General features: G+C 36.2%; 1 protein-coding gene across 1 annotated transcript in view; it reads left to right on the forward strand.

Moving 5' to 3' along the window:
• The window catches only part of Acadvl (Acyl-CoA dehydrogenase very long chain), a 136,460-nt gene that overhangs the window by 105,018 nt on the left and 7,946 nt on the right, over nucleotides 1-23,496 (forward strand). Inside the window, exons 12-13 of the mRNA XM_090376974.1 lie at nucleotides 8,327-8,399; nucleotides 20,226-20,374. Coding sequence (XP_090233100.1) covers nucleotides 8,327-8,399; nucleotides 20,226-20,374 — 222 coding nt within the window. The remainder of the gene's footprint in view (nucleotides 1-8,326; nucleotides 8,400-20,225; nucleotides 20,375-23,496) is intronic.

The raw sequence follows: 23,496 nt of genomic DNA on the forward strand, positions 1-23,496 counted from the left end.
AAAAAAAAACCTTCCACTTCACCCCTCCGTTCATTTGAAATACCTATCCAGCTGATTCTTAAATTTATTTAGGCTATCAACTTCCACAACAAGGGATGGAAGTCTGTTCCACCAACCAAACTACCCGCTGGCTAAAGGCAAATTTCCGCACATCTATTCTACATCTGTCTTTCCTCAATTTGAATTTATGCCCTCTCAGGTGATTATTCTGAGCAAGAGGCAGTATCCCATCAGCATTGAGCATGCTCAAACCATTCAAGGCTTTGTACACCTCTATTAGATCACCTCGCCGGTGCCTAGTCTCCAGACACTGTAATTTGCAAAACTTAAGCCTTTCTTCGTAAGAACAACCCTTTGTTCCGTTCACTAACCTTGTTGCCCTTCTATGTACTCATTCCAGCAGCTCTACATCCTTCTTGAAATGAGGCCTCCAGACCTGTATACAGTATTCAAGGTGCGGCCTGACCATTGCCTTATATAAGATGATAATCACCTCCTTATCCCTGCTAGAAAAATTCCTGTATATCATTGATAAGACACCATGAGCTACTCTTGCAGCCCATCTGCACTGCTCAGTGAACTTCATATCTTCCTGCACAATTACCCCCAGGTCCTTTTCATTCTCTACCACTGTCAGTGTAGTACCACAGAGTTGATACGTTTCTCTCGGGTTGTTGTTTCCCATATGTAGTACTTTACATGTGTCAATGTTAAACTTCATTTGCCACCTCTCAGCCCATCTGCTCAACCTTTCCAGATCCTGTTGCAGCAGCACAGCATCAGTAGCGTCCTTAACAACCCTGCCAACCTTTGTATCGTCTGCAAACTTGGACATTAAGCTTGATATACCATCAATATTATTTATAAATACAGAAAACAACAATGGACCCAACACTGAACCCTGAGGGACTCCACTAATAACATTAGTCCACGATGAGCAGTGTCCATTAATTACCACTCTGTCTTCTGCCACTCAACCATCCCTTTATCCATAGCAACAATTTGCCACCAATGCCACACTGCTCCAATTTGTGCAGCAGTCTTCCATGTGCAACAGTATCAAAAGCCTTTCTAAGATCCAAATATATAATATCAAAGTTATTCCCTTCATCCAATTCTTTTGTGACTATATCATAGTATCCAATCAGATTGGTCAGGCAAGACCTTCCCTTAACAAAACCATGCTGTGTCTGAGCTATAACTGAATTCTTGTCAAAATGATCCTGCAGTGCTTCTTTAACCAGTGCTTCCATTAATTTTCCTGGAACAGAAGTTAAACTCACAGGTCTATAATTACTTGTCAGCCTTTGATCCTCCTTTGTGAATTGGGGTCACATTTGCACATCTCCAGTCTGTGGGTACTTCCCCTGAGTCCAAGGAAGCTCTCATAATTATGGCTAAGGGTTTGCTTACTTCCTTTGCTGCCTCCTTTAATATAACTCCTTTAATTTAATATATCCACCCCAGGTGCCTTTCTTGTATTTATCTTCAACAATTTCTCCGGTCGAGATTCAGTATCAGGTACAGCCAATGAGAACGGTTCAGCCGGCTCCACCCAGTGGGCGGAGTCAACTTACGTCTAGATCACAACTGACACAGGTGCCACGCAGTGCGTGTCACCTTGTGCCGCACCTGTTACTTGTGGTGTTTTGATATCACATGGTTGCGGTTTAATCATCGGTCTTAATTACGAATGTAATTAAGACCGATGATTAATTTAAAGGTGAAATTAAACTAGCGGGTGAGGGGGCCGAATCCCCCGCTCAACGGGGGTCTGGGCCCCCGTTTGAAAGGCAACACGAGGCACGCTGAGGTTTTTCTGGGTTATGAAACCCAATACGAAACCGAAAAATTTTTAAAAAATGAACTATTGTTTATTGATATTGTTCTCCGCTGAATAATTCTGGGGGTGTAGGGGATGGAGCCCCCACATAGACGGAGTTCTGGGGCTGATTACTGATGGGGGCTCTGTGATTGGCTGATTTTGATTGAGTAATCACATTTTGGTCAGTTCTTGATTTGTGCGGGTGCCTGTTGCTTGCTGCCTTGAAATCTCCTTTGTCACAGGTATTTTTCACAGGAAACGGGCAAACACTAACAAAATCGAGGGAACTTGAGTGCTATTAAACGGCAACTGTCATTAAGCAAAGTAAATGATCAGTTCGACTCCTACCTCGAAGAGTATATGTGGCAAAGGAAACATTCCGGCAGCAGTGATTTAACTATGGAATATTTAAAAGCTGTGAGCTTAGTGTATAAACCTGAAACCGAGGATTGAACGAGGACACCCGACCGATGGGTGAGTGGTTTTTCTTTGTCTCAGTTCAATCTGATTGTTTTTCATAGAAATAGCATAGAAAAATGTGCATTTATGTTTTTCATAGAAACATTTTTGTTTGTTTCATAAAATTTCCCCTAAAATTACCTTTTCTTTTTCTTCTTTTCAGCCTTTCTCATTGTTAATGCTCGTAAAATAGCATAGAAAAACGTGTATTTATGTTTCTCATGAAAAAACGTGCATTTTTGTTTCGTAAAATTACCTTTTCGTTTGCTTTTCAACCTTTCTCAAACATGCATTTATGTTTTTCATAGAAATAGCATAGAAAAACGAGAATTTCTGTTTTGTAAAATTTCCCCTCAAATTGTTTTATTTTTCTTGTTTTCAGTCTTTCTCATTGTTAGTGGTCGTAAAGTAGCCTAGAAAAACGTGCATTTATGTTTTTTCAAATGTTGATTTGCCGTTGCTTTTCGTTAGTTCTATTTACCCTTAAATTACCTTTTCTTTTTGAGCTCCAATTTTGTGGAGGGAAAATAGTGGGGGCTGCAGTCCCCACCAAAAATTTTAAAGAAAAAAAGAAGCATTTATGTGTTCACTGATCAAAAATTATTGTTGTTAATGCTCGCAAAATAGTCTAGTTATGTACGGGCGAGAAGAATCAGTGATTGCATTTCATGTGAATTTTTGTTTCTTGGTTTTTTAAAAATTGCTTTTTCTTCATTTGTTTTCAGCCACCATATTTGTTGCTGTGCCAAGTGCCGTCCGCGTGTCATTTCAAATCAACCGGGCAAGGAGAGGAGGGGGAACGCAGTGAGTGGGCAGGTCACAACCCGTCAATCATTGCTTTTCCCCTCCTCTCCTCGCCGCCATTTTTGGTGGCTGTACCCGATATTGAATCTTTACCATTTCTCCTCCACTTTACTCTCAATTATTACAAGATCATCTAGCTCACTGCCAGTGTTTACTTCATCTATGGCATTCACCTTCCTGAATAACTCATATGTGAATGTAGATGCAAAATATTGATTTAGTTTGTTAGCTACCTGAGCAGGATCATGAACAGTTGAACCATCGATATCAAGTGGACCAATTTGATTCATCCCCTTCCTTCTAGAGTTTACATAAGTAAAGAACTCCTTGCTGTTTTTCTTTGCATCCCTTGCCAAAGATTTCTCGTAATCTGCCTTCGCCTGCCTAACCTCCTTTGTAACTTGGTTACAGATCAACTTATATCTATCATAGGCTTCTGTGTCACATGTTAATTTATATTATAAGTAAACAGGGATTACCTTTATTTTAGATATAGGAAGCTTCTTTTCCAACTCACTAATAATTCTTGAGGATGGCGATATCTATTTTGTAAAGCAGGTGGGACATCTTCCCCACTGTCAGAGCCGTAGTGTTCAGACCGTGTGGTCTCAACAATGAGTGCTCATGACTGCTGTCTACATACACCATACTTCTGGCAGCATGGAAACCATTACTTGGATTGGCATAAAATTAGATTTTGAGGTTTAAACTGTTTAATAAATATGGACCGATTATTTCTTTCGGTCCTATAGCTGGACTTTAGAGTTTAATTTAGGGGTCTAATAAAATTGGATATGGGGGAGGGGATTATTCTCTACATTACTTAAGTCGGACTAGAACTTTTCGGGCGTCATGTTCACAGGAACGGAGCAACTCACAATTCAAGAATTGTGAGTTGCTCCGTTCCTTGAATTGTGAATTGCTCCGTTCCTGTGAATATGACGCCCGAAAAGTTTTAGTCCAACTTAAGGAATGTAGAGAATAATCCCCTCCCCCATATCCAATTTTATTAGACCTCTAAATTAAACTCTAAAGTCCAGCTATAGGACCGAAAGAAATAATCGGTCCATATTTATTAAACAGTTTAGACCTCAAAATCTAATTTTATGCCAATCCAAGTAATGGTTTCCATGCTGCCAGAAGTATGGCATTTGTAGACAGCAGTCATGAGCACTCATTGTTGAGACTGCATGGTCTGAACACTACGGTTCTGACAGTGGGGAAGATGTCCCACCTGCTTTACAAAATAGATATCGCCATCCTCAAGAATTATTAGTGAGTTGGACCAGGAGAGTTCGAAAAGAAGCTTCCTATATCTAAAATAAAGGTAATCCCTGTTGATCTATAATATAATAGAATATAGGAATTATTGAGCATTTAATAGCTCTCAATTATCAAAGTTAATTTATATGTATCCCATGCATTTTTCTTCTTGCCATACGTCTCATTAGTTCATCTGACATCCATTTAGGCCTGAACCTTGAACGATATTTCTCAGTTGGTATGTAAAGCCTAGTAGCTTCCAAGATAAGTTCTTTGAATGCTTCCCATTTTGAGTTTGCTGTTGGTAACATCATCAGTTGGTCCCACTGTATAGAATTTTTAAATACTGTCTCAGACCATCGTAGTCGCCTTTACGAAAGCAATAACCTTTCCTTTACCCCTGATGGTAGTTACCTCCACTTCAGCACACTGTGATCACTGCCACCTAGTGGTTCCTGTATCTGCAGATTCTTAATGCATGAAGAATCACTACTGATAATCAAATCAAGAGTATTGCTCCCTCTAGTTGCCTCCTGAACATGCTGATTTAGAAAACAGTCATCCAATAAATCCACAAAAGCCTTGCTAGTGTGTGAGTGACCAACCCACAAATTCCAGTCAATATCTGGGAAATTAAAATCCCCCATTATAAGACTCTGATTTACTGGCCCACTCTATTTCCCTGTACAGTTTCTTATTATACTCATCAGAGTCATTAGGCCTATAGCACACTCCTACTCTCAATTTTGATCTCCCAATGCTTATGTCACACCAAACTGACTCGACACTGCACTGTTTAGCGATGTCGACTGGCTTCACTTCCTTGGATTTTATGCGTTTCTTAACTAATAACATAACCCCTCCTCCCTTCCTATCCTGTCTATCCTTTCTGTAGACATTGTACTCCCCAAATTCCAGTTCTGCATTACTTATATCTGTGTGACACCACGTCTCTGATATCCCAACAATATCCACCTTTGATGCTTTGAGCAATACCTCAAATTCATCAAATTTATTTACCAAACTACTAGCATTGGTATACATGCACCTGTTTTTTTCTTAGCTAACCTAACACAACCCATGTGTTTACTTGTACCCCAGTGGCTCCCAGCAGTCTCTGATATATCCTGCATCTTATTTTCCAGGCTGCTGCTCATTCCAATAGAAGCAGTGCAAGAATCACTTTCACCTCTGCCAGTGATTACTGGTAATCTATTAGTCCTTGTATCCCCCCCCAATCTAGCAGTTTTCTGACCCACCTAACACTGCCTCGATAGCATCAGCAAACATTCTTGCACCCTTTCTATTTAAGTGTATCCCATCCCTGTAGAAGCAGTCTCTCCTGTTAACAAGTACAGACCAGGCTGAAAAAAATTCTATCCCTTGAGCCTTGCACAATCTTTCCAGGGCCGAATTGATCGACAAGGCTCTCATCATATACTCCCTCCTATCGTGTCTGGGCAGAATTGCAGTTTAGCTATATCACTGGTCAAATATTTATCTTTGAAAAAAAATTAATAATAATAAAATAACCACAACTGATGATTTCATTTGAAATTATTTTTTTCTGTTTTAAATACAAATCAATAAAATTTATTGTACTGGTGTTTATAGTGGATGCATGTTGTCAGCCTAATGCTTTATTTAAGAACCATGGAATTGAGAAACTCAAGTTATCTATATTACCAGTGTGCTCTAAATTCCATAATTGTGTTCAGACTTTCTCATGATGTCATTGAGTATTCAATCAGTGATTGAAGCACAGAAATGACATGGTTCTAATGAAAATCCCAACTACATATAACCACTAACAGGTAAAACTGCCAAATATTCATTTTATTTTATTTTTTGCCATCTTGAATTTAAAGATAAGAAAGTGTAAAGCTAAGGTTATATGCAAAATTGAAAAGTCAGAAAAGGATGGCTGATTTTAGCTGTGTTTCATTTAGTAAACGTAACAATTTGATTTAATTTTTTTCTTTTATTTGTCACTATTTCATTTAAAATTAATTGTAATTTATGATATTTGAAATATTGTAATATCTGAAAAATGAATAAGAAAAACTTATTTTGTAACCTAGATTTTCTAGAATTCTTTGCAGTAGGTGGCATTTTGGTTACACGTGCACAAAAAAAGGTTTATTTTTATCTGTTGAAGGTAAGTTAATTTCGTATTGCTTTTTAAACAAAGGGCTATAGAATTTTGGTTTTTCTAGAAGAAATTAGCATCAGACTCAAATGATTTTTGTAGCATATGGTAAAAAAAGCTTTATCAAGGGATAGAATATTTGAATGCCTAGCCACCGACTTTTGACTTTAGAAAAGCTGAAGATTTTGGAAAAGCAGAAAAAAAAGGAGGAAAGCTGGTGTCATTTATAATTGTCTTTTGGATTGAAATTAAATTTCACTGAAAACATATCCATTTTATATTAAGATACAGCCATAAGATTGTTTACCAGTACAGTATTTTTTCAAACATTAGCACACCTTGGATTTTTCTTCTTGTGAATTTCTGTTTAGATTATTGGTTAGACACAACCAACCAAATGAGTGCTTAAAGGAAAATACTCTTGATAACTTTGCCGTCTTCAAAAAGAGTTAGTTTTGTCTATAACAGTAGCCCTGCTGTCTAGACTAAGCTGTGAAGAGCATTTCCGTTGCTACACGTAACTACATGTGCACAAATCCCCCTGAAAAAATTTCTTATAAATGCCAAGGTAGTACAAATATCTCATCAGTTGGTAGTGCATTAGTCTCAAATTTAAAATTTTCTTGTGAATAAAAAATTTAGGGTGCATGAAAAAAATTCTTGATGCGTTCAGTAGATAAGGTAGAAGTAGAGGGGAGAAATGTTTGAATTAACAAAATTTTTGAATATGACATACATATGCACAGCAAGAATATATCCAGCTCCTTGACATGATGTGGTCTCAGTGAATGGCAGATAATCTTAACAACAATTGAATCCCTATTCTATCAACACATGACATAGTACTGAACCACTTGCTTACTGAACAGTAAGTTATAATGTTCAACTTTTGTCTAATCATTGGTTTATCTACTAAAAATTTTGCAGATAATAACTACCATACGAAAAATAGCTGCAAAACTCCAAATCCCTTGTGAAACAGTTTCTGAATTCATTTAATTTTTTCCTCTAAAAATTGGGTCACACTTGATTTTATTGAAAATGCATAGAAATGAAACATGGGGTTTTTGAAATATATTTAGAAAGTTTTACATTGAAATTAAACTGGCTGTACCATCTGCCTTTCTAATGACATTTTGTGGAACTGCCTCGTTGCAGTGATTAATTAAAATTCCATACTTATGCAGTTTGGGACTTACTTTGGTACCAGTGCCATAGGTTACCAATCCCCTAATTGTCTCTTTGATTGTTTAGGAAATTAAATCACTAAACAGATATTCTCATTTGATTAATTTCAATGTTGCTAGCAATGTATTTTATAGAAATTTTTTATTCGTCATTATAACTGTAATACAGTGAGAATAAAACATTATCTCCAATCAAATATTGTATTGTATTATCTATATAATATCGGTGTGTAGATACACCATAGACAACTCTTAAACTACAAAGTAGTTGTTGTAGGCATCATTTGCTCTTTCTCATATTGTGCTCTGCCTTCACGACGAGTTTCCATGATATTGCACTACCTCGAATAAGTAACGCTTCACTAATAGAGAAGACTATTGTTACTTATTCTCAGTGAGTACCACCACCCAGACATGTTTCAAGGCTATTGGCCTATCATCAGTGGGTGGAATTATTTTAAATATTGTATTAATAATAAATAGCAATATAAAATGGAGATAATGAAGGTCAACTTAAAATATAAGAGGAATGGCAGATGAGTGTAAAATGAATTAATTGAAGAAATGAGGTGTGGAGTTGTTTAATAGTTTTGCAAACACTTCTTGTTTCAGTTTGATTTCTTTTGTGTTCTCTTTCAGGTCCCTAAGGCAGTAGAAAATTTTGCATCATCCATAGAAGAACTTCTCATTAAACATGGAAAAGCCATAGTTTGTAAGTTGAAACTATTCTTGTTTTTGGATAAACAGCTCTGAAAATAACTATTGATTTATGGTATGCCAGATTAAAAATACTCTGACTTCAAGAGGCATACTGTTATTTGATATACATTACTGCTTCTACAGTATAGGACACTGCATTTAATTAAGTAACATATTATTATTGCACTTATCAATAAAGTATTGCTTGTGTAGTTAAACATGTTGCTATTACAATCTGTCGCTTGCTGTGTTTTGGACTTGATCCATCTTAGCCTAAATTGCTCATATGTCATTAAAACCAATCACCAAAATATCCAATAACACATTATGTAAACAATGCATTGTGACACTATGCCCTGTAAGTTGCATCATTGCTGCAAAGAAACATGGATGTGCCTTAGTGGCTTATAAAAAGTGCCTAGGTTTTCTATAACAGTATAATGTCTTTGCCACTTTTTATTCATTTGAAGAGATCGGATTTGGATTTATAGGAGCCTGAAGGAATCCTTAGGCCTCTTCAGTTGTGGCTATAGTTAGCTGATCTTAGTCATAGCAAATATCCCCTTCCCATGAGTTATTCCAGACTTTTAGGCTACACAACGTGCAGTTTGGTATATGAACTAGCCCACTATAACCAAAATATCCTGAAACAACCAATCTTCTACACTACCCAGCCAAAATATTAGAAACAAGCCTTGTATGGCATTCAGTTATAGCCAGAATTCAATATGGTATGCATTTAGCCAGTGGCCAAAGATATATTTAGTGTAATAGTTTCTTTAGTGATAAGGGTAGTAGACTAAGTACACATTACATTGTGTCCTGCAGATTTTTTTTGTGGTGTTCAGAGTGGGAGGGACTGAATTTGTCATTGTGTTTACCCTCACTCAGACAGATCAAGCACGATATTGTCATTATCTTGAAAGTGGCTTTCTCCTTTAGGGTAAAAATTAAGTACTGTAAGTTGTATGTGATCTGACAAATGTCTTAAATATGCAGCAACCTTTTGTCATCTTCTCAGATAATTATCAGTTTCAACCAAATATTTGCATCATAAGAACAATCCACACAATTGTTCCACTTGTACAGTGGAAAGCATCACGTGGTGGATTTGTTGCCTCTACACTTAGTTCTTGCCATCTGTGAAAAAGAATGTAAATTGGAATTGACAATTTTTTTTATAGTACAGCTGTATTTACTCAAACACCTGAAGAATTTTTGGCTTAAAAAAGTGGTTTATGGTTAGGGTAATGGCTGCTGTAACTTTAGATTTCACAATTTCCTTGAGCACCATTCAAACAGATGAGTTTATCTCAGCCTAGATTGAAAGTATTCCACAGATTGGCATTTCAACCATACAGTCTTATGTAAAGCTCTATGTTCCATTTCATGTGATATTGCCACTCTTCCATGGTTATTCTTTCGGAGGTGAATATCCCATGTTCAATCACTTTTTATAAGTTTTTGGAAAGCCTCTTAATATCTCATGTTTTTCCCATCTTGACGTAGGCATTAAATTTGCTGATGTTATTTACAGCATCATGGTTGATATGTGAGCATTCCGTGTCATTATCTGATTTGAGTATATTTCCTTTGCATCACGTCTATTCAGATTTTTATTATTTTGATGGACAGTGTATTTTTAGTTTGACATAGAAAACAGAATGACTAGAAAAATATGGGTTTTTTTTTTTTTTTTTAATTCAATCTTGCTTTGCTCATTTTCTTTAATTTACAAGAAGACAAATGGGGGAGCTAGTCCAGGAGAGAAATAGTCATTGTATACAATTAGAGTCCACTAGTAAACAGATATCTTTCAAATTTAGTAGAAGCCAAATAACATACATAGCTGAATATGTTGGATCATGAGCTATGTAAAATTAAGCAGGTCAGCACTTGGAAAGGTGATCACCTGGTAACACCAGATGTGATTGGCTTTTTCTTTTACTCCTTGTTTCGGGTTTTTTTCCTAACCTCAATTCATTTTTATAATACTAATGACCCACACCTTGTGTGGTAATGCACAAGGCCACAAAACAGCTGAAACTGCATGACTACCATATTCACTTCATATATGAACTCAAACCATAAAATACAGTTATTTTGAGAATTTATTGCCATTGTTTCAAAATTTCATTCATGCTTGATAGATGTTGTTGGAGAAGTTATTCATTTCAGATGCATTTGGTTTCATCTTTTTTTTTTTTTTTTTTTTATTAGTGAATAAGGAATTTTTAATAAATTTATTAAAAAATTTAAATTGCACACCAAACAGCCATAAGGCCTTACATCTGATAATGATAGTGAGACAATATAGATAGTGCTTGTTTATACTCCAGCACAACCACCAAGTCAGAAGAGTGTACGGTAAATCATGAATACAATCATTAATTGTGTTTAGCAGTCATGGGTTTGAACCACAGTCCACTCAAAGAGTATATGCTACTGCATTCTCATTCCTGACCACTCAGCTATGTCAGGCCTGCATTCATCTTAATGCATACAGCAAGAGCCAAAAGATATCTAGTGTAATTTTAATTGTATTGATGTAAGAATAGTTCCTTTTAGTGATAAGTGGATTGATCAGACAGCCCAAATAACAGAATTAAATAGTACTGCAAATCTACACTCTATCCACAAAAGATCCTTACATTCAATTATATGCGGTGGCCATTCCCTAACCTTTCCGCATCCATATTTGGTGGTCACGGGCTCGAACCCCGGTCTAATCCAGAAGCGTGTGCTACGCACTGCCATACCTGGCTATGGAGGCGCCAGTGTGTGTACACTGAGTTGACTTTGCATTAGCAACATCTAAGCCCCTTGGGGCTACCTTTTGCCCATAATACAGTTCGTACATGTTTTGGCATGGACTCCACAAGGTGTTGCAGGGTATCCTATAGTAGTGATACCCATGCATTTCATGACATGTCCAGTAATACCTGCAAAGTGTCAGGTGAATGGTCATAGTATGGAATGTCATTTTCCAGTAGCTCCTAAACATGCTCATTTGGGTTGAGATCAGGTAAGTTGGGTGGCTATGGGAGGACATAGAATTCATTGTCATGTTCCTGAAACCATTTGGCAACCTGGCAGGCCTTGTGGCATGCCACATTGTCTTGTTCAGAGATGCTAGAGATATCTGGATACACTGTCATCATTGATGTACTTGGCAATGATAGAAAGGCAGGCATTCCCATCAGTGTTGATTAACAGTGATTGGAGGACCTCAGAGCATGCCATGAAAACAGTCCCCAAACCCTAACACCCTGTAGCCTGCTGAACACCAACAGTGCATCCAGGTGCCATGGCCTAATGTTGCTTTCTCCAAATACGATATGCCCATCAGCATGACAGAATTGGAAATTGGATTCATCAGACCAGGCTACAGATTTCTAAATATCAGTAGTTCAATGTCAGTGGTAACGTACTCATATGAGGCAGTTTTTGTGTCCTGCAGTCAGCATGGGTACCCATGATAGCCGTCAACAGCCATAGCCTATGCAAGCTAGTATCTATCCAGGGAATAGTCTATTTGGAAATTCGGTCTTGCTATTCCTATGTTGTACTGGGTGGTTAGCTGGACCACTGTGCTGTGTTACAGCACATGACACAATGCTCACTACGTCCATTAACCACAAGTGACCTTTGGCTGGTTATTCAAATGCTGTTGAGTCAGTCATAGTAGACTCGTGGCATCACTTAATGATGTTGGCTGGTTGTTGAGAAACTGGTACCTGCATGATTTGTCCCCATAATTTCTAATTTGAAGTCAGAAAGATTTCAATGCCAACTCATTCTTCCCCACAGACACTGAAAACTGATCACCACATGTGAAAACTACAATCTTATATCATTCCCAACTTTGAGCTTTCACCGGCATCACAGACCAATTTATTGCTACACAAGGGTGGTGTATTGCTAATGTAAAGCCAACTTGATATATATAAATATATGCAAACAAGGTGTGATCAAAAAGTTTTGAAATTGACATTGTACCTTGAAATTTCAGCATCATAGTGAGTGGCAACATGTTCAAAGATTCACCTAGACATAGAAATGCATTAAATTTCCCATTTATCAACAATATTTCCTGAATCGTCCATTTATCAACAATTATTCCTGAATCGTCCATTTATCAACGGTCATTCCTGAATCATTGTACATTAAACAGAAGATTTTTTTGTGTGTTTTGTTTTATATTATGGAAAAGTGAAGCAGAAATCTATGAAATGTTAAAAACAGCATTTGGAGAAGGTGCTTTGTTTCATTCAAAGACATTTCAGTGGTTCGCAAAGTTTAAAGAGGGCCAAAGGTGATTTCACTCTAGCCACCCATCAACTTAATGATTCAGTTGCTTGTGTTTGTGATCAGAAATGATCACAGGATTGAGAATGTGGTGCATTTCAGCCAAGATTTTGCCTTGCATCCCACTGATGGTCATATAGCAGTAAGTTGTCATATGTCTGGATTTTTGTCAACATGCTGCTGCTGACCCACACTGTTTCTTTCATCATTATTGGTGTGTGATTCAGAAACAAGAGCCATCCTCTAAATGAAAGAGTCCAACTTCTCTGAGGCTCAGAAAAGCGAGACAGTTTTGATCTGTATGAAGATCATACTTATCGTAACTTTTGACACTCAACGCATTGTTCATTGAATTTTTCCACCATGGTCAAACAGTAAACTAAGAATAGTACAAAACAAACTTGTGGTGATTATGCAATGCTATTCAGAGAAAACAGATGCAAAAGTGGCTTTCGGAAAATGGTGTTTGCATCATAACAATTCCCCTGACACTCGGTGTTTTCCATTTAAGATTTTTTGTAGAGCATTCCATTGCTGTGTCCTTAGTTCTCAATTCCCCCCGCAAAGCTTTAAGGTCACCTTGAAAGATCACAGATTTGCAACAACTGAGGAAATTATTCAGAACATGATAACTGTTATTAATCCCAAAATAGGACTATTGAGTATGCTTCTAAAAGTTGCAAAAGCATTGGAATATGTGTGCAGTCAAGGAGACTAACTACTTTGAAGGAAATTTGTCAGAATAGCCAGTAAGCTTGATTTTCCAAATATTAGTTCAGTTTGCATTTTGATCACACACACACACACACACACACATTCTTTTTTTCAAGGGTTTTGTCAAACTTTGGGAACATGTTCTATTAAACATAAGGGGGGAAAAAATTCATGTGGACAGGTCCAGAAATGCTTCCCTCTGAGTTATAGCTTTTTTTTTTTTCTCTTTTTTTTTCTCTCCATAGTAGTGAAGGTAAGTACACCTGTCAATAAGTAAAATGATATGCAAATTTTAATTATTTGCATATCTGCTCAACACTGGTCAACACAAATCTTGTCACATGAACATTTGCTGGTTCTTATGTATTTTTTTTTTTTTTTTACTGAATTCAAAAATGCAAACAGAATTTCTCTATAATGCAGTTTTTATGTGACACAATTTTGATATAATACATGATTAAATAGTAGTAGACTGTAGTTTTACAAAAATGAATGAGTATGTGAAGTGTTTGTTGTGTGGTCTGACAGGCAGAGGCATGTTCAAACCTTATGTAATATTACTTAGTTCTGCAGAGTGGACTGTTCTCTCAGTTGTGTACCAGACTTCACTTGGTTAAGGTCCTTATTGTTTGTGATCCTTTTCTTTAAGTGTTGTGTATACTTTTTAAATGTTTCTGTGCATTTACAACCTAAGATGCCTTAAATGTATCAATCATCCTAATAGCTTTTGTTATATATGTGGTGAGCTAACTTTCAAATCACAGTGATGAAACTTCACTTCTCTAGTTTAAAAAAAAAACTTAACTTTATTTTGGATGTAAAGTGAATGATCAAGATAAGTCTTGGTTCTCCTAATTTCTGTTGTGTTAGTCGTGTTGAATTACTTAACTGCATGGTTAAATGGATCTCACAGTCATGTGCCATTTGCAGTTCCTCTAATTTGGAAGGACCAAAAGACCATTGTTATTCTACAGATTATTTTTGTTTAACAAACGTTTTAGGGATTACCTCTAAATCTAAAAATACATTAAAATATCCAAATATACACAGCTATATGACCTGTTTTACTTGAGCAGCAACTTTGTTTTGTACAACCTGTATAAAAACCACCAGAAACTTTCAATTTGGGTGAAGAAGATGAACCAGATGATTTTGAGTTTGATGGTTGAGACTCACAATGACTATGGAGAAGATCAGCAAGTTAGTGACCCAACATACAAAATGACATGTTCATCCTCAGAACCACACTTAATATCTCAAGAGGAACTAAATGATCTTGTTCTTAACTGAACTTGTCTAAAATCAAGCCGAACTTTTAGCTTCTAGGCTGAAAGGATGGAATTTCCTGCAAGAGGATATCAAAAATGCTATTTCATAAACATCAGCAAACATTTATACATTGATTTTCTCTAGAAGGCAATTTGGTTTGGTGCAGTTATGTAAATTCTCTAATGGAAACTCTAGGACACCTGCACAATCCAGCTGAATGGCAGTTATTCATTAATTCCTCAAAAATGACTTTGAGAGCAGTGTTGCTCCATAACAGAAATACATTACCATCAATACCCTTAGCATATGCTGCACATGTGAAAGAAATCTATGATAACATGAAACTTCTCTTGACAAGCATTGGGTATGAGCAGTTTTCTTGCATATCTGTGGTAATCTTAAAGTGATTGCTCTTTTACTAGTCCTACTAATTTGGCTTTACCAAATATTGCTGCTTTATTTGTGAATAGGACAGTAGGGATTAGAAATAATGTTAAAAAACAATGGCCTCAAAGAAAAGAACTGATTCCAGGAAAGACAAATTTGCAAACAAACCATTGGTTACTCTTGAGAAAGTTTTATTGCTGTTGTTGCATATTAAACTTGGTGTAATGAAAAATTTTGTCAAAGCAATAGATCGAAATGTAGCTGGTTTTCTTTAACTTGAACGAGAAATTTACTGGAGTCAACGAGAACAAAATCAAAGAGGGCATATATGTCGGAGCCCAAATAAGAAAACTAATGAGAGATTAACATATCAAAGAACAGAAAAATGAAGTTGAATGAACTGCATAGAACTCACTTAAAGTTATTTGGGAAATTTCAAGGCTAAAAATTACCAAGAAATAGTCAGCTTCTTGAGGCCTTGGAAGTTATGGGATGTAATATGTCCCTAAAAATTAATTTCTTGGATTCACATTTGGACTTCCCAAAAAACCTAGATGTCAGTGATGAACATGAAGCATTTCCACCAAACTATTTCAAGATGGGTAAATAAGTACCAGGGCAAGTGGAGCCCAAGCATGCTGGCTGATGACTGTTGGGCACTGAGGAGGAATGTTCCACAGGCAAAAACAACAAGAAATCATCAGGAGCTACATTTTAGTCCTGTTTAAGATAACACAAGTTCATCTTTAAGAAAAAAAAAAAGCCGCCTTCTATCACTTATTTTAATAAGCGATAATGGGTATTGGACAAAAACTGATTTAATATTTGAAATCAACACAGAAAGTACTTTCAAATTTACATACTTCGATGTGTGTAACAGAAAAAAGTATTCTTTTGTTTTGTCAGCTTAATTGTTAATTTAACTCTGAAATGGCAGACATTCATTTTATTTATGGACAAGTAAACAGCATCAGCTGTGAAGTCCATCTTCTATAGCCAAGGACTTTTGCAGCTATCCTTCAGTGTTTTCAAGATATGGGATTCTTTCCACCTGTTATCACTAATTGGGTTAGAACCAGAACTGTGCAAATGTCTGCTTTAGGTAGAGGATGTGATCAAGGAGAATCCTGCAGCTAGTGCAAAAAGTGTAGTAGCAGTATTAGGTAAAAGGTAAAGTGCAGCCATTATCAACTCACTGCAGGATGGAAGCCTCCTCAACAATTCATGCTGAGGGAAATGGACCATAATCTGCCACGCTGGTCCAGTGCGGGTTGGCAGATCGACCGTATTCAGCAGTCAGGGGCTTGAACCCTGGTCTACTCAAAGAGCGTGCTACTGCACTCCTGCTCATGACCACTCTGCTACGGAGGTGTAGGTATTGATATTCAATTGTATTAAATTCTTCTTGAGCAGCAACTCTACCCACATCTCATGCAGCAAGTGCTAATTCCCACAAGTCATCTTTCCAGTAGCATCTGCAGCAGTATATTGAGCCTTCTTTTCTTCATTGTCTACTTTTTGAATGAATCACAATTCACAAGGAATGCCATTATGAATTTTCACAATGATTGCCAATGAGCACAGAAAAATCTTTATCTTGTCACCCAATCTTGGCATTAGCAGTAGTTTCATTGGAACATTTGGGTTAGTATTATTGGTGGCTACCTCATTAGTCCATTTTTTTCTGACATCTATGCTCGGTGCCCAAAATTACTGACATTTCTTGAAGCAGGAACTATCTACATTGCTGTAAAAAATTCCATTAAATGTGATTAATACATGGTAAGGCTCCAGCTCATTTTAACCTCACTGCTCAAGAATTTCTCAATAATAACTATCCTGTCCATTAGATTGGTAGAGATGGACCAACTGCATGGCCTGCATACTCTTCCAATTTAAATCCAATGGATTTCTTCATATGTAGACACACTAAGGCTTTTACGAGGTAATTAAGTTTACATTATCCCACTTAATTCAAGTTCTTTTGGAACTGATCATGGATGGTTGTCACACAACTCAGAATAATCTGGAAATTTTCAAATGTGTTTGACGGTCTCTGAGGTGTGTATTTGAGACTCAAGGAGGCCATTTTGAACATTGTCTATGGTGTAGACATGATGGAAAGTTTAACTCAAAGAACAACCAGACATCTCTACTTGGAATGGACTTTTCTCAGCCAAATGGGGAAACCTTTACATAGCTTACCCATCAACAGTCAGTGAGCTTTTGCTCACTGCTCACTTTTTGACTGGCAACTTGACCTTGGTAAGATACAGCCTACTGCCTCTTGTGCATTCCCACCTTGAACATATCATATACTGCTGTGCAACTTTCATTCATTCACAGTGTGGTAAAAACACCTTATCCCAACAGAACATACTGCAAATACATGCTTTATTGAGAACCCAGCATGCACAGTACAATCCAATCTATACAGATGGATCTAAAACTGACACTCATGTTGGTGCAGCCGCATTATTTCTCAACATTATCATAACCAAGAAACTCCCTATTGAATATAGTAGCTATACTGCAGAACTCTGTGCTATCCACATAGCCTTACATTTCACATTCTCAACAAACATATTGCACAGTGTTATTTATACAGACTCCATTAGTGCTATACAGCAGAATACAAATCACAATAACCCCTTAATCATACAGATTTGGAATACGTGACCAAGTTAAATAAGAACAAACAACAAGTTCTCTTTTGTTGGATCCCTGGTCACATTGGAATTGCTGGAAATGAATGTGCTGACTTAGCTGCCAAAACTGCTACAGATCCTGTAGATCAATCATTTAGCATACCAGTCTCAGATTAAAAGTTAATTATAACAGATCAGTGTCTTGAACAATGGCAACACATCTGGCAAAATCAAGTTGGTAACGAGTTACTCTGTATAAAGAAATTTCTCAAACTGTAGAAATTCAGTAGATGCAAGAACAGACGTGAAGAAGTTGTACTAGTCTGACTATGAATAGGCCACACAAACCTAACACATTTTTATCTGCTTGCAGGCACTGACCCACCACAATGCACAAACTGCAACACCCAGCTCACTGTCCAATATATACTTATTGATTTCCCCAAATACAACAGTGACCGACAAACTATTTACCTCACTCCCATGACAGACACCTTTCAGTGATTTTTATTTATTCAAAATCTGATTTTGAATAAATTTTTATTTATCTCAAACTGATGCAACTCTACAATGCAATGTAAACTTGAACAACATTTATGCAGATAAAACTATGTATTTAACATTACCATAGTTAGGCACATATGGCCTTGTTACCCTTGCACCATAAAGCCTATAAACAAATGATGGAAAATTTACATCAGTCATTTACAGTGTGCATTAATTACTTTAATAAAAAAAAATATTACTCTATGGAAAATAAAAAGCATCCTTACCTTTACTCTATAAAAAAGAATAAAATGTACTGTAATTGAAAAGGAAAGCCTTTCTTGTTCTACATCCATGTGAACTTTTTTCATCCCAGTGGTCAGTAAAACTCACTACCAAGCTTTAATGAGAAGTTTCATAAACAGCTTGTTGTGTTTTTGTTTTTTTAATATTTTTTATTCATTATTGTGTATGCCCAAATGTATAAAAATGGGGGGGGGGGAGTAGAAGTGAATACTTCACTTTTTCAAGGACCTAGAAACAGAACTTCCTTCCATCATAAATTTGTACATTAGTTTGGTAATCCAGTAAATTAAGTCATCGCCCATTATAGGATATTTTGTTATTGAATGTCTTCCTTTTTAGACCAAACCATTTTTTTTATTTGTTTGCATTTCAATGCAATATAACTTTGAAACTTTTGCTTCTGGCTTTTCCAAAAACCTTTTTGAACCAGAATTGAAAGAAATGGGGTCGAAAAGGGCAGAAACATTTTTGGGCTTTCTTCTCGCTGTGACTGAATTAATCAGCCTCCAGGGAAGTGGCTGGAAAAAAATTTTTTTTCTTTGGTGCAATTGGAAGAAAACGTTCTAAAAGTACAGTGGTTCCCCCTCCAAGTGGATTAAAATCCAAAGCTGCATATTTGTATTCAGGAAACAGCAAACTGTCAACTTCTTTGAAATTATCAAAATAGTACACGATTCTCATAATCAAATAATTATTTCATTATGAAAATCTTCACATGGTGTATGTAAGTTATAACAGTAAACCAGCTAATGACCACTGACTTATTACTGTCTTAATCCATTAACATTCTTGTCCTTAATGAACAGTAAGTGCTTACATGAAATCAGGATAATAAACTTAATTTGTAAGATTTTAAAATTAACATGTGCAGTGCAAATTGATGCTTCATATATGCATGGAGTCTTCAATCCACCTAGATTAAAAAACTGCCTGACTCAAAGAACAGTTAACTTTCAGTTTTCTTAGCGAAAAACCAGATATTTTTGTCAAGCAACCTTTGCCAGGGGCTAATTAATTTAGCCATAGTGAGAAGAAAACCCAAAAATTTCTCTACCCTCCCTAATCTAGATTGAGTTAATTTCGTGATTTTTGAATTCTGTGCATTAACACTTCACTGGCTCAATGTACAACTGCATTCAAAATGCATATGAACAGTCGTTAAGTGTGAACCAGTGAGTGCTGTAAATATGAAGGCACATGAAATTAACAACCACTAGGTATTGGCATACTGATAGAGAATACTTTGTAGTAATGCTTAGTGTTTGTTTATAGACTTGGTACACAGTTTTATTTGTTTTTTGTTTGTATTGATGTTTTTGTACATGAATAAACTTTTATGAAATTTTAGGCTTTGTTCTGATTTACAACCCCGCACAAAAGTAAGTGTTCGCAATAAGCAATAAATTCCACACTTTTAATTTTTAACCATTATGCATGAATTTTCAGAATGCTGGGGATGTCGGAATGTGTTTTTGTTTTTTTTTTTGTTTTTTTGTTTTTTTTGCAACATTCCAAAAATTGAATAAGTTCTCTCACATTTAGGTGGCAGCAAACGTGTTAAGGTTAGGTTAACAGCAAATGTGTTAATCAGTTTCACAAATTGGTTCTTTTGTTTGTTTTTTTTTCTTTAAATTTTGGAAGGAAGTAAAGTTTTTTTTTATGATAATAGCAGACGGTACACATTATTTTCTTTCTCTTAAATTTGAGGTTTTATTTTACAGATGAACAGTTTCTGTTGAATAGAATAGCTAACGCAGCCATAGATATTTACTCAATGGTTGCTGTGTTATCCCATGCTACTCACTCACTTCAGAGGAGAACCCCATCTGCTGAACATGAAAAACTAATGACCACTGTGATATGCAATGAAGTAAGTTGTAATATAAAGTGTTTTATTAGGCTTAAATGTATATTTATATTAAATGATTGATGAGAATTTGTTATAAAGTGATTTGAAAGTTCTGAGACTTTCTAACCAGGAAGAGGGACCCTCTCCAACATCTAAGGTAGAATTATGGGGATAATTTTGGACCCAGCCTTCTCATGGTGTGAGCTATTGGTACAGATCTTGCTGCTATGGCTATTGAATGAACAAAGTTTCACTGCCAGTATTGGATAAGCAGACTGAACTGGATAAGTTAGACTGAAACCTTATCACCATGGTAGAAAGAAGCAGTTGAGGGTTAACAAGTTCCCATCTGTGCTTGTATGGAGGGGGAGGTATATGTTAGAAGCTTAAAATGGCAAAGAAGTGGATGTGGATCAAAACAGTACCATTTGTTGCTACTGAAACAACCATTAAGATAGGTGTCATCAATGTTGGAAACTTAAAATAGCAAAGAAATGGAATTAGAAATGGAACTAGGTTGATATAATATCATAATAGCTGGTATCACAAACAAAGAGAATGAATATAGGAAGTTTTGGTGAAACAGTAATTATCAATTAATTTATTTTGGAAATAAGATACAGTGCAAGGATGGTGCAACAATGGCTTTTAGAAATGCTTTGGAAGCAAGTTTTTAATTTTCTGAGAGGCCCTATCCATTACATAACTAATGGATAGAATTTAAGATAGAAAATTAGGTTTTGAAATTTATATATGCATCCAGTTGAAGCTCAGATATCTTTAATAGCTTAGAAAGAATAGCAAATACTGATCACAAAGAAAGAATAATATTCTTTCTTTGGTTTATATGTCATCATATTCTTTCAAATAGTATTATTTGAAAGGGTAATCCCAGCAATAATTGTAAAAAAGCTATGATAATTTTTGCATAAGCTATGCAATTTTAATTATAAACATTGCATTTTTCCATAAAGTTAGCTACAAGTTTATGTGGTAGGAGTATGACAGAAACAAGAAAAGCATAAATTAACAGTGTCATTATAGAAAAGAATCTTAAACAATTAATTGAAGATATAAATTTATCGAAGACTGCACACCGAAAATAACCATCTTGTATTGAAAATTAAAAATGATAATGCCAAAGATGAGAGGTGTGAAAAAAAAAAAAAAAAAAAAGTGTTAAAAGGGACAAAAAAATCAATAGTTAAGTAATGATGCTAGCATTACTTTACATGAAGAATGGCCAAAATTTAAGAAAATTTTAGTGGAAGCTGCAAAACAGGTGTGTAGAGTCTGTAAAGATTTAGAATAGGTGGAATAGGACCAGGATATCTGTCGGGGACAAAATTAGAACAGATATCATATTTTAAGGGCACAAAAGGTGATATTGTACACATTGGGCACTAATGATATTAAGAATAGGAGATCTGAGGACTTACTTAACAAGTATGGGGCAATAGTGAGAAAAATCCATGAGTTAGGATCGAATTTGAGTGTCTGCAGTTATGCCTAGACAAGATAGGAAGGAGTACATGTTGAGAGCCCTTTCAATCAATTTGGCCTTCGTGAGAATGTGCAAGGTTCATGTGGTAGAATTTTTCTCAGGAGGGACTGTTTTTACTGGGATAGGATACACTTAAATTAGAAGAGTTGCAAGAATTTGCTGATGCTATCAAGGTGGGTCAGAAAACTGCTGGCTTAGGGGGAGGGATACACAATCTAATAGATTAACTAGAGCCATAGGCAGAAGTGTAAGTGATTCTTGCACTGCTTCTATTGGAACGTGCAGCGGTCTGGAAAGTGTTAGAATTTTAAGCCCTGCTGTGGGTCATCATGGAACAAGTAAATACATGGGGTATATTAGGCTGACTAAGAGTAAGAATATGCGCATGTATACTTTAATGTAAACTAATTCTAATAGCATTGTAAATAAATTTGATGAATTTGAAGTACTGATTAAGTCATCAAATGCAGACATTGTAGGGATCGGACACATGGCATCACTAAGACATAAGCAGTGCTGAATTTAAATATGGGGAGAGGACTATGTATACAGGAAGGAGAGGGCAGATATGCTCTCAGTTAAGAAGCATATTAAATCTAAGGCTCAATATTGCACCAGTCATCCAGTGAACATGGATGACTGGTGCAATATTGAGTCGGTTTGGTGACCCAAGCACTGGGAAAACAAAATTGAGAGTAGCAGTTTGCTATAAGCGTAATGATTGCAATGAGTATACCAAACAACTATACAGAGTAATAGAGTGGGTCAGAATGTCGTATAATGGGGGATCCTATCTTTCCAGATATTGAAGGAATTTGTGGGAATCAGCAGCGATTCTTCAAGCATTAGGAATGTACAGGTAAAAGACCTACTAGGTAGCAGTGATCACAGTGTACTAATGTGGAATTTAATTAAAAGACATAACCATCAAGGGTAAAGGGAAAGGCTTGCTTTCATAAGGGTGACTACAGTGATCTCAGACCATTTCTAAATGGGAAGTATTCAGGGAAGTAATCGTAGAAGCTAGTAAGCTTTTCTTACCAAACTAAAAAATACTCTTTAAGGCTTAGACCTAAATGGATGTCCAATGAACTGATTTGACTTGTGGCAGAGAAGAAAAAACCATGGGATGCATATAAATTATTAGGCGATACAGAAGCTTATGGTGTATATATAAATTAGTCTGAAATGAAGTCACGAAAGAGGATAGACAAGCTAATGCAGATTATGAAAAATCTGGCAAAGATTCTATGCTTATATTAATAGAAGAAAGAATCACATTGGATCACTTGATGTCAGTGGGTTAACTGTTATTGACTCTGCTCAGGTTGCTAACAAATAGAATAGATATTTTGTATTTACATTCACCCATGAGGAATTCTTTAGGCAACAGGATGCCACAAGTTTATCATTCTAACAGGGAACAAAATAATTTTGTGATAACTGAACGTAAAGTGGAAGAGAATTGTTGAAACTAAACATTAAAAAAAGCACCCAGAGTGGATGGAATCTATCCAATTATATTAAGGGAGGCAGCAAAGGAGGTAAGTAAACCCTTAGCCATAATTATGAGAGCATCCTTGGATTCAGGGAATTTCCCTATGGACTGGAGATTTGCAAATGTATCCCCAGTTCACAA

This window comes from Mastigoproctus giganteus, chromosome 1, assembly GCF_048544385.1.
Source record: "Mastigoproctus giganteus isolate SK-2022 chromosome 1, ASM4854438v1, whole genome shotgun sequence".
NCBI classification, from domain to species: domain Eukaryota; kingdom Metazoa; phylum Arthropoda; class Arachnida; order Uropygi; family Thelyphonidae; genus Mastigoproctus; species Mastigoproctus giganteus.